Below are 14,218 nucleotides of genomic sequence, written 5' to 3'. Positions count from 1 at the left end.
TCTACTCCTTAACTTGCCATAAATCGCAGCGACGTGCGCAGAAGATTTATAAAGGCTGTCAAATGTGACACCAAGTATTTTGGGGTATTTAGTGGTGGAAATCCTTAGGCATTCAACTATCACGTTCAATTTCTTCTTCATCTTCGTTGACGATAGAGTGAACAGAGTGGCTGAAGATTTGTGGGCGGATAACTTCATATTTCTGGCAGCTAAATAAGTGGCAAAATCAGCAAGGTAGTGGTTTATACTCACGCATATGTCATCAAAGAGGGGACGCGATTCGTAAAATCGTCCACATATGATACGATCTCTATGCCGTGTGGAGGGAGAGAAGTCATCACCCCAAACATCTTTCAGATAAGTTTCCTTTAGAAATAATGGACCTCCTGCGTTTAACAACCATCCCCGAGCATATTTAAATTCTGTTCCCGAAAATTTGATATAGGAACAAATACGAAATCTCTTACACCATATCCACGATAACATCTTGTATGCATTGAGAAGCTGGCCTTTTGTTTTTTGATTTCTACTGTAGCAAACACAGTATAAGAGTGTTCTAATCATCTGGTAGGCGCCCTTTCAGCCAGCGCTCCAGCTGCTTTCGATTAATACCTATTTCAACCTGAAACACGCAAAATTCTTTTTTAATATTTGTATTTATTTATTTTATTATATAACTCAAATGATGTTTTCTTTTTCCAGTTTTAGATACACAATGAGATGTTTTTTTTTGCATTATTAATGATCCATTTTGTAAACAACGTGTATCCCATACCAATAAAAGAAATAAAATAATATAAAAATTATTACATGTAGTAAAATATCTATTCGCACAAAACGATGTTGCAACCCAATAAGCCGTTACCAGGCCATCTTTGTGGAATGAGAATTATATCTAAAACTTCATTGCTTCGCAAAACTTTCAATGGAATTCGTTGATTGCGCATGTGATTTACGACGCTGCCAATGCTAGATAGCTCCTTGTTAAAGTTGTTGCAGTTTATCGAACCAAATTCGGCTATTTCATCCTGGCTTCGAAGACCCTGAAGTTTTTTTTTAATATATATTAAAATCCATTATAGACATAGTCATTTACTGATTTTGCCTTACCGCTTTTTCTGCAGGTGATCCAGCATCTACATGTGTAATTTTCACTATGGCCTTCACGGGTGTTAAACCATTGACGCAAACTTCCATATTTTCAGAACTCCCATTGGATCTATCATTTAGATGCATATCCGATGTCTGCTGAGTTAACTGTTGTTGCCTTGCCTCAGCATGCAGCTGGTGCATTAGCGTTTCAATCGTTTTCATTAGGGCTTTATGATTGTTTTGCAAGCAAATTATTTGTTGTCTGGCCTGACGAACTTTATAGATGTCAATGTCGTTGCGAGGAAAACCTTCGGAATCGACCAGTGGACCTCGCATTCCAACATTATCATTCTGTTGTTTGTAGAAAAAAAAGGGAAAAATAAGTGATTATCCTAACACCTTATCCCTCTGTGAGAGAGCCACATAGGTCATAGTTCTGCTGGTATAATTATGAGCATCACACAGGCTGGAACTTTGAGCTCCAATCTGTGTGGTGTTATTCGTTATCACGAGAAGCTTAGCTGGGAGCTACCGGGCGCGTCCACTTGTTGGATGCAGTTGCAGCCATACGGAGTAGCTGCAACTGCAGTCGCGGACAATCAACGGTATCGAGTGGAGAGTCTCAGTGAGAGGCGGGTGGCACCCGCTCTTGCTTAAATACTGAGTGCCCATGATGCTCGATATGATAAGGCGAGTTATTGGCGCCTTTAAAAAACCAATGGCCATCATGTTCCCGCGGCGATCGGCCGTAAAGACCGGGACGAGCTTGCTCACCTATGAGAGCTTGACAAGGATCGTCACCTCTACATGCAAATGTGGCTACAACAACAACAACAACATAATGCTGCAACTTGATTTGCATAGCACTTAACTATCTGAGAGAAATCCTATATTTGATCTTTTACGAGAAAATTTCAATTACACCTCTCACTATACTTTAACTTATCCTTTCGAATAGTATTGGCGATGTCCTTTTTGAGGCCCTGGAATGACGGATCCTCGCCAGTTTGTAGTTGTTTTTGTTGTAGCAGTCTGTTGTGTTTTATCTTTCGTTTGATGGATTCTGTTGAGTATGCAGATCCAGGAACTCTGCGACTAAAATATGGTGCGTCCAAAGGTCGAGTGGTCCCTGGTCACAATCGGGACATACATCCTGCAAGTCGGTATCATACCTTGCTCTGTTGCGACGCCTGCATCTGCGGGATCGTAATAGAGCCAGAATCATTCTCGTTTGCCGGGGGAGGTCAATTTCTTCAGGTGCAATGGGAGGCGGTACATTTCACCGCATGTGTTAACGTATCTACATGAGTGGTGTTTCGAACCGATTGATATGTCGCTTGATCTAGGGGTTCTCTCTTGCAGCGCTAAACCTCACGCTCTAGATCATGTACATCTCAACAGCGACAAGATGATGATTTGAATGGTCTCTGCGATAACAGCCCAAAAGGAATTGCTTAGACAGCACGTAGTTATGTCTTCGCACTGGTGGGATCTTTGTCTCCTGATGGAGGTGGCCCACATGAGAACTTCGGAGACAGCCGTCGCAGTTCGAAGGGCGGCATTCTGACAGATCTGAATATTATTCCACACTGGCGCTGCATAATTTACCACAGACCGGCCAATTGCTTTGTACGTGGTCAACAAGGTTTCTTTGTCTGTACCCCAAATGCTGCCGGCAAGTGACTTGTGGACCTTGTGACATGTGGGGAGAATGTGCACGAGCTGTCAAATGTGACGCTAAGTATTTTGGGACACTTGATGGTCGGAATTATTTCTCCATCGACCATCACAGTCAGCTCGGTATTCACCTCACGCGTATTTGTAGTTAAGATTTGATGACAGATATCTTCAGATTTCTTGCAGTGAAATATGAGGCAAGTTCGTTGAGGCAGACGTTCAACCTATTGCAGATGCCAACAGTGGATTGGGGGCCTAATGCCATGATCGTACAATCGTCCGCATATGAAACGATCTCTATGCCGTCTAGAAGAGGTGAAATGGAGGATAGGTAGAGGTTAAAAAAAGCCGGATATGTCACCCCACCTTGGGAAACTTGCTGTTTCATTCTACGGTGCTTTATCCCTGAATTCCGCAACTTCTTATCGATTTCTTATCCCTAATTTCGACTTCTTATCCCTAAATTCCACAAATGGCTGGCGAGCGCACAGATAATTTGCGTCCCAGCGTTTCTGGCTGGATGGACGTGTTGGCTATGCCCTCAAATAGTTTGGTATGGCTGACCGTGCGAATGGCTTCGATAGGTCCAGTGCCACGAAAACCGTCCTATCACATGGCCTGAGCTGATTGAAGCCACGGAAAATGTGAACGGAGATGGCATGCAAAGCAGTTGTTGTGATATTCAGTCTTTGAAATCCATGTTGATGTTCGGCGAAGGGAAATTCTTCTACGAGGCTCGGGAGAAGTAATGCCTCAAGCGTCTTTCCAGGCTTCAGTAGCGGGATCACTCTGCCCATTTTCCAGACATCGGGTACTACAAGAGTGTTCAAAAACAGGTTGAGGACAGTAGTAAGGTACTCAACTCCAGGTAAATCCACATTCTTCAGCATCAGTGTACAGACGCTTTGGATGACTTGGTGCCACGGATTACATTCGATTTGTTTCAAATCGGCTGTACATCGGCTCAGAGACCACGAATATGACGAATGGCTATCCTCTAGCCTTTGCACTCTCGGGATACTCAGTAAATTGACGATTAAACAACCTGGCACATCTCTTTGAATCAGTCACAGTTACGTCGCCAAAAGTGACTGAAGTCCTGCTATCCCGTCTACCGAGTTTCAAGTGACATAACAGTGACCACACCTTGCCTAAACCTGTCTAAGTTACATTTCTCCAAGTGTTCCTGCCACAAAATCCGCTTACGTTTATTGACTACCCTGTTTACCTTATTTAAGTGGGGTTCCGTGCAACGAATCCCATCACGTTCATCTTCGAGTACCACTGCCTGCGCCGGGAAATTGGGCCGCACTTGGGGTAGTCGACCGGCTAATATAAAGCGAGCAAGTCTCCTGAATTTCCTCTCGGCATCTAGACATTCGAAGGGGGTATCAGTTTACTGAAGCGGCGTTGGTGTACTCCTTGATACCGACCCAATCGACCTTCTTCTGATTGATAAACGTACGGTGTTCAGAGATTATGAAGTCGGTCGATGGTGAGAATTATGGGGAGGTGGTCTGATCCCAAAGAAATAGCGGCCTGCTAGTGTGTAGTCGCCAGTCATATGTGGAATTTAGGGATAAAAAATAGAAAGCTCAAAGAAAGAAGCAGGGATAAGCGATCAAGTGCCCTCATAAGTAAATGGGTTCCCATGCGTATAAAATTATAATATTTGTTCTCAAGTATTCAAGTAGTTTTCATAAATTAACATATTCAACAGAGAGCGCTGGTTATATTAACAAAATATGCAATATCATTGTACTGACCTCTGATAGTATACTTCCATATGCATCGATTTGAATTTCCAAATCCCTTTTCTCTGCCATTAGTTTTAGCAATTTGTCCTTTGTTGAATTTGGCCCAATCATTTTTTATACGGAAATAATATTTAAAATTGTTAAACGAAGGAACACGAAAAACTTGATTTTTTAAATATCAGGTTTATTTACTAATAAAAAAATGCCAAACGCAAACAGCTGTATGCTAAGAGGGCGCACTCTCAACTGTAATAAAGAGAATGTTAGTAAAAGAGGGCGCGTCAAACAATTTATCTCATTTTAATAGCCAAACTTGCAGGCTTGCTCATTAAATTATGTTAGTGAAAGAGGGTGAATTTGAACAAATCATTTTTGTACGGATACGAAGAAAAACTTGATTTTTTAAATATAAGGTTTATTTACTAATATAAAAAGCTTACACAAACAGCTGTATTCAGAGATGGCGCACTCTCAACTGTAATAAAGAGAATGTTAGTGAAATAGAGTACGTCAAACAATGTGTTTCATTTTAATCGCCCAAATTGCAGACAGAGTTGCTCATTATATTATCGTTTACAGCTGTAGACCAATTTAAGTAGATTCGAAAAATCGTTCGTAAAATCTTTTCATTTAGTCCTATTAATAGTTGTCCTTTTAATAAGTAGTTTTCAAGACGCATTAATCTGACTTTTACTGAAACCCCATCTGTTGTTTGCCTTTTTGAGCTTCCAATAGAATTGGCACATATATTTACTAATGGTAACGACGTTAAATAGACATTCTATATAATACCGTGTCGCTGCTTTTTAAATACAACGATTGATAGTTCATTCTAGTTGAAGGTTGTGTGTATTCTTCAAGGATTGTTTTCAAAATATATGGCAACATTCAAAGACCTTCCGCGAGGGGAAACAGCTGTTTCTATCTAGATTTCACTTTGACAGAATACAAAGTTGATAAGGTTTGGTTTAAAGTCTCGCCGCCATAAACTCTACCTCTTCAAATTACACGGTCTTACAAAATATAGAAATCTATTTAATATTAATAAAGTAAGTGATGGTATAGGTTTCTTTTATATAATTTTTCGTATTTTGTGACTTCTTTAATTATTACTTTTATACAAATATATAGAATATATAATCCAGCCGCCGCCTTTGCAATATGAAACTGAAAACGCCGCCGATAATTTTAACACAGGGTCAGCTTGGTTCTCACACGAGCTTAAATACAAATAAATAAGAAAATAAATAATATCCTTGAAAATCAATGCATAGCGTTTAACAATTTTGGTGTTATAAATATAACTTGCTGACACGCCATAGCAGTTGCATTCAACCAAGAAACAGTCATATTTGGACTGTTTTAGTAGGAAAATTCTAAACAACCCACCATAACCGGTGAAGTACTTACATACTCATAAAATAAGACAACTGGTGGAGGAATAATGAGCCTATACAGATGGCTATACCGCAGAGAATATGGTCTCCCCTCGAATCGCATGGATTTCGATCATATTATGCATCGAGTGTATGGTTCCATGAAAGACTTTGATCATTGGAACGACACGCCTAACCAAACGTCAGACTATGGAGCAGTTTTCAATTTGGAGTTTTCACCAAAAGGGTTAATAAAAAATCATATAAGCTAAGCTTTATATTAGTGCTAAACACAAATTTTGTATTTTTCTTGTTGTTTTTTCATATTTCCTAATGTAGCAATGTTTTGGTGGCAGCCTGCGAGAAGAAATCTATACTCTTTTTTGATGCGATTACACAGCAGCAAACATATACGATCAAAGATGCGCATACTGACAATGTTAATTGTATAAAGTAAGTTTGAAAGAGTTATAATGCTGGAAGAGAAATGACTAAATATTATTCAAATATCCCTCCTTTGCCCATCACATTTTTGCTGTTGTGGTTTGGGGTAGACATGTGGACGGACGAATACTTGAAGTTTATTAAAACTTATAAATGACCTCGGCATTAACACGAGACAGATATACAAAGGTTAACTTTTCTATTTCTCAAGCGCAGAGTCTGGATACAAAATCTAACATTCTTCCGAGTACATATTGGTCACATCATTTCTCTGTAAAATTGCCGGAAAGGGCTTGCTGATGATGCCATTTTTGTAGCGAATAATCATTGAGTGAACGCGGAATGCATTTTCAGTAAAAAATCATCATCCTGACACTGTCAGAAAAATCTAACATTCTTTTAAAAGTGGGCTAACTTCCCCCATATCAAAGACTCCTGTGCGATTAAAATTTTAGTTTATTTGCCAATCCCAAAGGCAGATTCGCAGAGCGATATCTCATTGCTAAAAACAATTCAAGGCAAAAAGAAAATATCAAGTGCTTCCGATTTTAACATTGTTGTTGTTTTTGTAGCAGTGCGTTGTACACTTATGAGGCAGCCCTTGCCGATGAAGAATTAATCAGGCCAATCCTGTACGTACAACCGGCTGCCATGGGATTAGCCACGGGTACGTCCATTGATTATTTAAAGGCGCCAATAATCCGCCTTGTTATATCGAGAATCATAGGTACTCATAATTAAGCAAGAGCCGGTGACACCCGGTATCTCACTGAGACCCTCCGCCTAATGCCATTGATCTTACCATATTGTCTTGGTCGACCTACATGTCCGTTTGGAGGTTTATGAGGGTTGTTGCATGTCCCTAGGCACATGGTTGTAATATATTCGCACGCAACTCATAAAGATCTTCCTTCCCCTTACTATCCCAATCGACCACCATATGCGTTCATCTGAGTTCTCATTGGACTCATCGATGTTAATTTTCATCTCCATATACTTGGTCCCAACACTAATATATGATTCATACTCTACTTGCAAAGACCATCAATTTGAGTCCCATATTGTCCCAAATGGTGTAAATGTACATAAGGTTTTTTTTTTGGACAGAGGTTTTTAGAGCTTGGAGACAAATTTACATATCATATTCGTACTGTACTTTAAATATCTTTGATTTGATAATCACATTGTTCATTATTATTTATTGCTAAAGTTTTTTTTTATTCCAGATTTCTCGATGAGCGTATGTTTGCAACTTGTTCTGATGATACCACTGTTGCTTTATGGGATTTGAGATATTTGAAAAAGAAAGTTCGCAGCCTCCATGGTCATTCGAATTGGGTGAAAAACATTGAATATTCTCATAAAGATAATCTTCTAGTGACATCTGGATTTGATGGAAGCATTTTCACATGGGATATAAATTCGCACACAGAACAAGGACTAATATATCAAAAAGTATTCCACACTAGCGGTCTTATGCGTTGTCGCATTTCACCCGATTGTTCTAAATTAGTTATTTGCTCCACTGGTGGTTATCTTATGATAATACATCACTTAGACTTGACTTCATTACATAAGGACTTAAATGGCTTCAGGGTAGGTTATATAGAAGTAATGGCATACCAGAAGAAATGTTGAAATTTTCTATTATAGCCAAGCATATATCGTTTGATGCAAACGGGTCATCAATACATACCACAAGCGGCTAAATTCGATCACGTATTTTCAAAGAAACAAAAGAAAAATCGTGTCGAATTGGTAACAGATTTCCCAGAAGAAAACGACGCTGAAGTAATATTAGCTTTACAAGTAAGTTGCTGATTTCGATATTCTTAGTATTGTTATCAAGAATTTATATTATTTCAAATTTCCCAGATCCATCCCTTAGGACACTCAATACTAAGTCGTAATATTAGCTATGATGAAAAGACTGAATGGTCATGTATACACGATATCAATGAAGAGCCTCGTGAAATGAAGGAACATTTGCAGGAAGAGCATAAAAGTTCTAAAAGGAAACGAAAAATTATTTGTGACAGTGATGAGGAGTCGAACAGTGGATTGGGAGTAGGTGATGAGAGCGGAGATTCAACAGATGGCCTTCGGTTTAGTATAAATCGCCGTCAACGGGTTTTTAGACCACGTTTGCCTGGAAGGGGAGGTAAGTAGGAGCAATTGTAATTGCAAGTTTCGATTGGACCACATATTCTTGTAGCGTTTACAACTATTTTGTGACCGCGTGTCATCCGTTGGTTTTTGGGCTTTATCTCGAAGAATAAGCTTACATGGCGATAGATAGATTACTTGTTGTTGTTGTAGCCACATTTTCATGTGGAGGTGGCGATCCTCGTCAAGGTCATGTAGGCGAGCAAGCTCGTTCCGGTCCAAAGAACCGATCGCCCTGAATCGACGCCCACCAGACCACCAGCATAAATCATTCTAGGTCTGACTACAGCCGTATACAGCCACTGCATTGCACGCGGTATATGGTAAAAGAGTTCACTTTGGCTTAAACAAAAATTATTCCAAACACTTTTATTGAAACTATTTTCAAAATAGTTTATTCAAAATTTTGAAAAATTCGCATTAAATTTGATTTAAAATTTAGTAAAACCCAGTTTTACTGCGTACTTGTTTTGCACTTGCAGTAACACTGCACGTTCAAGTGCACCACAAAAAGAGTTTGACAATGTTGATGTGATTGTTGTTCTTAGCATTGATGATTAGTTTGTATCGGAATAGTGGAAAATAAGACTTTCTTCTTTTTCTGCGCCCCGGTAGCAGAGTTGGTAGCGTGCTTGGATTACCAGTGCAGGGTGCGTGGGTTCGATTCCCGTCAGAAGCCTTGGTCTGTCGCTATTGTTGTATCACAAAGGACCTAAAATTGTTTAAGTGAGTCTGTAAAGGACTTCCACTCTTACCTAGCCTAAGGCTTTCTTCTCTTTTACTGAGCTAAGTAGAGTTGCAGAACTCATTGTGCCCTGTTTGATGAAGTTACACGGCGTATCAGATATCGCTATCCACCATGCCAGTCAAAGTGGTTTTAAAAATCTGGCAACTTCGGCATGATCAGCTGCAAAAATTTAGTGAAGAACAAGTAAAAATTGCTAAATTGCTAACAAGTAAAAATTGCTATTTACTTTAAGGGCCCAGACACTTGGCCCTTAAAGTAAATATAAGCTACGTGCTCCACTTTCAAATACATTTTATATAAGCCCCATATTGGCATGATCGGTTACTAAGTTCTGTTTGAGAGCGCGGTGTAACCCAGGGTCTTTGTCCTGAAATTGAGTAAAAATGTCCCGAAAATCAATCAATTTCCACCCCAAATAGAATTTATATAATAGGGAGGTATTTTGGGGTGGGGCGGCTCCCCAACCACATGGCTCTTCAATTGGATATCAAATTCGCTTTTTTCCCCCCAGTACTTTTCGTTTGAGCTCTAAATTGTCGTGATTGGTCTATATATCCATTTGGCGGGTTTTGGGCGGCCCCCGAGGCACCTGACCTCTACAAAAGAAACCATGTTTTGTGTTTGGAGACTGTAAAAGTGCAAAAAAAATTCGAACAAATCACATTACCAATCTCCGAGATCTGGTGTTTTTTAAAATTAAGGGTAATGAGAAGAGCTTTTAAGGGGAGGAATGGCACTTTGGATATTTCAATTCAAATATGGTTATCAAATCCATGCTGCACATCCAAATCCCTATTATTTATTCCCCTATAAGGGTATAAACAAAAATTCGTTTAAATTAGGGCAAGTCAGGGCAAAATGGTCCTATTTTCAAGAATGGCTCTATTTTGAGTCTTTACGGAACATACAAAAAATTTTATCAAATTTGATTTCTATAAAAAATTTTCTAAAAAAAGGTTATAATAGTGATTTTTTTCTGTTTCTATTTTTCTTATTCTTGAGCTTCATCGAATGTTGTATGTAATGACATTTGTACTACCGGAAACAGAGATGGTATTCCTGTTGATAATTCGTTATATTTTAGCAGCTAGTAAACCTAAGGATAATGATATATCCATTATTTTACATGCAAAAATAACGACTGTACTTACCAAGTTTTTGCTGGGCTTCAACATAAGTCCTCAATTCAATGCTAAAATTCATTGGGAATTTAAAGTTTCACATACAAATTCGATAGTTAGTTTTTTCTCAGAGTTATATTTTTCTGTGCAGAATCGACAAGAAGTTTTACAATTTTGAGTTATCCGCGCCAATTTTTTCAGTAATTAACTTGGTATATGTTGGAAAACCCTACCAAAAATGGAGGTCAGCCTACCAACCTACCAAAAATACCAACACTGGTCATGACCAGTGTTGCCACTCAAGAAAAATTATTTCCTACCAAAATTTAAGAAAAATCCTACCAAACCCGACCAAAACCTACCAAATGTTCTACAAGCCGAAGAGTTGGTCATTTGGCATTCCATTTGGAACACATCAAACTATTCATTTTTATACCCACCAGCATAGGATGGGAGTATACTAATCTAGTCATTCCATTCATAACATCTCGAAATATTTATCTGCGACCCCATAAAGTATATGGATCGACTCGACATTCTGAGTCGAACTAGCCATGTCTAAAGCTAGCAGCATGAAATTTTGCACAGATACTTCTTTCCGATGTAGGTCGCTATGGATTGCAAATGGGCCATATCGGTTTTCATTTGTATATAGCCCCATATAAACCGATCCGGCGATTTGATTTCTTGAGCTCATAGAAACCTCAATTTTCTCACGACTTGACTGAAATGTAGATCAAAGACTTCAGTTATGACTCAAATCGGCCTTTAAACAGATATGGCCCGGATCCCCGGATTTGGCTTCTTCACACCTTAAGAAAATTTTTAATTCATATTTTTTGAATAGAAGCAATTAACAAGTTAATGCATTAAATGAATGAACAGTAAATACACTGTTGATATTCAAAGTCAAATTTCAACAACAGTTTTTAAAAAAGACCGTTTGCCGATAACCTATTCTTAGAAATTTTTATCATAATTTTCAATTTCACTTCCACAGTGTTAATTAGATCATAACTTTTATTTTTCCAACAGCGCCTCCTCCTCCTCCACCAACATTAGCATCAACAGCGTCACCACCTGCAAGTTCCTCCAACTCAAATAACAATGCCAACAACTCCTCGTCGACTTCGACAAACAATCAATCTGCGGCAGCTTCAGCGCCCTCCAATCAGTCATTTGTTCCAGATATCTGGGCTGCAGAGGTCACAGTTCAGGAACGTGCTATTCGTCAAAACCGAGCCCGTAATTCAAATGCAGTTACCGGTTATAATTATGTCTATGCCATAAGCAGTGGTGTTTTACCAGCAGTAACCGCTTCGGCGTCATCGCGTAATAGTAGCAATAGCAATAATGATACTATGAATAGTCGTTCGACGGATTCCCCATCTACCAGAGGCCGTTCATCGTTTTCCGATTTGGCGGCATCCACCGATGGCAGCAGCACCTCAAGCAGTGACTCTCCACCCTATTTACCCGATTTTGATCGTATACTTATGCGTCCTCTCATACTGCCACCCAAACGTAACGATTATTGCGGTCGAATAATTTTCGAAAATCCTAAAAAATTAATGTTTTACATTCAAGAGCCCAACAAAGGCAAAGGTTTTATTAAGGAGCCTAGCTTCTCCGCGGACGGTCGCATTGTATGCTCCCCATACGATAATGGCATACGATTGTTGGGCTATAGCGATACATGTTCAGAATACCCAAGACATTTTCGAGAAATTGATACCATCAAACAGAAGCCCCGAGGTCTGCATGTTCTCAAAGAACTGAGGTGTCACGAAGACAAAGTTCTTAGCAGTAAATTTAGTCCAAGAGAACCACTATTGGCTACTGGCTGTAAAAGTGGCAAAGTTGTTTGGTATCATCCTATTCTGTAAATATGGTCATCGAGTCAAATTGTGAGACTTTTCCACACAATATATAAACATATTTATTTGTTTTCATTTTTTTATTATTATTATTGTTTAAATAGACGTATTATCGGCATGTTATTAGAAGGGCGGGCACGCACAAAGCATGTCCACATATATTCATACATATATGGTACATTTATTTATGTATGTCTTTTTTCAAATTGAAAAACTGTTTGCAATTGGACTAACGAAGTTATTTGATTTTACTTGTATTTGTATAAATCAGCCAACCATGAATGAATGTTCAGTTCTTCCGATGACCGACGACGATACCTTCTAAACAAATTTACTTGAATTTTATTTGATAGATTTTATATGTGTATGTAAAGAAGAGCCGCCTCCTAGTTTAGTTATTTGGATATCTTGAGTTGAAAAGGACACCATGTAAATTAAAAATATTTGAACATTATTATTAATTTTTGAACCCAAAAATTCTAATACACAACATTTTTCTATTCGTCTATAAGATACAATTATATTAATTCCAAATAAATTAAAGTTATTAAACCATTATTATGTATCTATTGACTTTTTTGTTTTTCTCAATTGAAATGAATCAAACACAGAAGTGACCAGCCGCGCAATGTTTGAATGGCCATAATTTAAGTATTTGCATCTCAAATGTCCGGCTTTTTTTTCTAAAATATGCACCTGAATGCTAGAGAATGAACGGCAGACAATGTGAGAGTGGAGCAAGCACCAGAATTCGGCACATCAAAATCCATCAGACCACGTGTCCGCGACCACATCAAACATCAAAGAAATTCCCATCCCATGGCAGCCGGTTGTACGTACTGGATTGGCCCGATGGAGTCTTTATCGGTAAGGACTGCCGCCTCAGTGTACAACAACGACGTCTCCTGACGTCAATCGTTTCCTTCACGTGTTCACAATAGAGATCATCACTGCAGCAGCTACACGCTTACCTATCACAATAGCATTCGCGACGGAAGCGGTGATATAAGCAGATACGCTTGATTAGCTTCGCCGAAAAGCCCAAGGATAAGAGAACTTAATAGGGAGCTTAGTTAGTTAGGCGGTGAACGCATGCGAAATGTATGGTTGCAGCTCTTCGCATTATAAATTACCTGAAAATCTTAGAGGTAACCTTCGACAGTTTCTTCATTAAAAAAGCGTCCTTTTGCCAGTAGTTGGGTAGTAGGTAGGGTTTTAGACCTAGATGAATTCTCAGCGATGGTACGGCAGGTGCTGCCATATGAATGCCAAGTCTGGTGACCGGTGACAGAGCACGTTACGTATGCGAGGAATCTTGTCCCTGAGATTTTTAACTAGCGCCATGAGTATCGCTGCCACTAGATACTTGGAGGTTTTGTTGGGAGTTGGGCAAAATCAATCAACACACAGATGTTATTAGATCAACAACAAATATTTTTAAACCAACAACAGTTATGTTGAACAAAACGTTCACATTCTGACAACCTCAAGTGCACAGTTTATTTAAATATTACATAAAGATCTTGTGTGCCGATGAGTATCGAACCTGTGTTCCATCAATCTCATTGTGTGTTTACAAACGCCTTACCACATGGTACCACGGCCGACTATACACATACAAGGTTTTAAGAGTCATTTAAACTTCACAGATAGGAAAAATATGTTGCAAAATCATGCGCTAACGTTGTCATTATCATACACGGGCGTTGTTAGAAATATTGTCAAAAAGCGTGAATGATTTTGTGAACAAGCGTTGTTGATTCATGCTTTGACCGTTGTGGACATCATCCCTTCGAAGTGTGTATGTATACCAACCTTAACATCAGACCTAAGACGATCTATCCATGTCCGTCCGTCTGTCTGTTGAAGCCACGCTACAGTCTTTAAAAATAGAGATATTGAGCTTTTTTGTCCATAAGCAGGTTAAGTTCGAAGATGGGTATTTCGGACTATATCTTGA

At 39.0% G+C, this 14,218-nt stretch overlaps 2 protein-coding genes across 3 annotated transcripts; one reads left to right on the top strand and one right to left on the bottom strand.

Moving 5' to 3' along the window:
- Positions 1-637: 637 nt before the first annotated feature.
- On the bottom strand, positions 638-4,759 carry LOC106080561 (26S proteasome non-ATPase regulatory subunit 9). Its single transcript, XM_013241981.2, has 3 exons — positions 4,536-4,759; positions 1,111-1,443; positions 638-1,043 (listed from the first exon to the last, which is right to left on the bottom strand). The coding sequence occupies exons 1-3, from the start codon at positions 4,635-4,637 to the stop codon at positions 825-827; spliced, it is 654 nt and encodes a 217-aa protein (XP_013097435.2). The 5' UTR covers positions 4,638-4,759; the 3' UTR covers positions 638-824.
- Positions 4,760-5,487: 728 nt separating this feature from the next.
- On the top strand, positions 5,488-12,823 carry LOC106080882 (DDB1- and CUL4-associated factor 10 homolog). 2 transcript variants are annotated; one of them, XM_013242490.2, is made up of 7 exons: positions 5,488-5,575; positions 5,658-6,149; positions 6,242-6,355; positions 7,573-7,942; positions 8,000-8,155; positions 8,222-8,507; positions 11,417-12,823. In XM_013242490.2, exons 2-7 carry the CDS (start codon positions 5,971-5,973, stop codon positions 12,265-12,267), a joined length of 1,956 nt encoding a protein of 651 aa, XP_013097944.2. In that variant the 5' UTR covers positions 5,488-5,575; positions 5,658-5,970; the 3' UTR covers positions 12,268-12,823. The 2 variants fall into 2 exon arrangements, with proteins under 2 accessions (XP_013097944.2, XP_059219535.1); XM_059363552.1 differs by lacking the exon at positions 5,488-5,575 and having other exon boundaries at positions 5,655-6,149.
- The last annotated feature ends 1,395 nt before the right edge of the window (positions 12,824-14,218 follow it).

This window comes from Stomoxys calcitrans, chromosome 2 (assembly GCF_963082655.1).
Source record: "Stomoxys calcitrans chromosome 2, idStoCalc2.1, whole genome shotgun sequence".
NCBI lineage: Eukaryota > Metazoa > Arthropoda > Insecta > Diptera > Muscidae > Stomoxys > Stomoxys calcitrans.
Note: the sequence above shows the minus strand (reverse complement) of the source record. Positions and strands in the feature narration are given on the sequence as shown.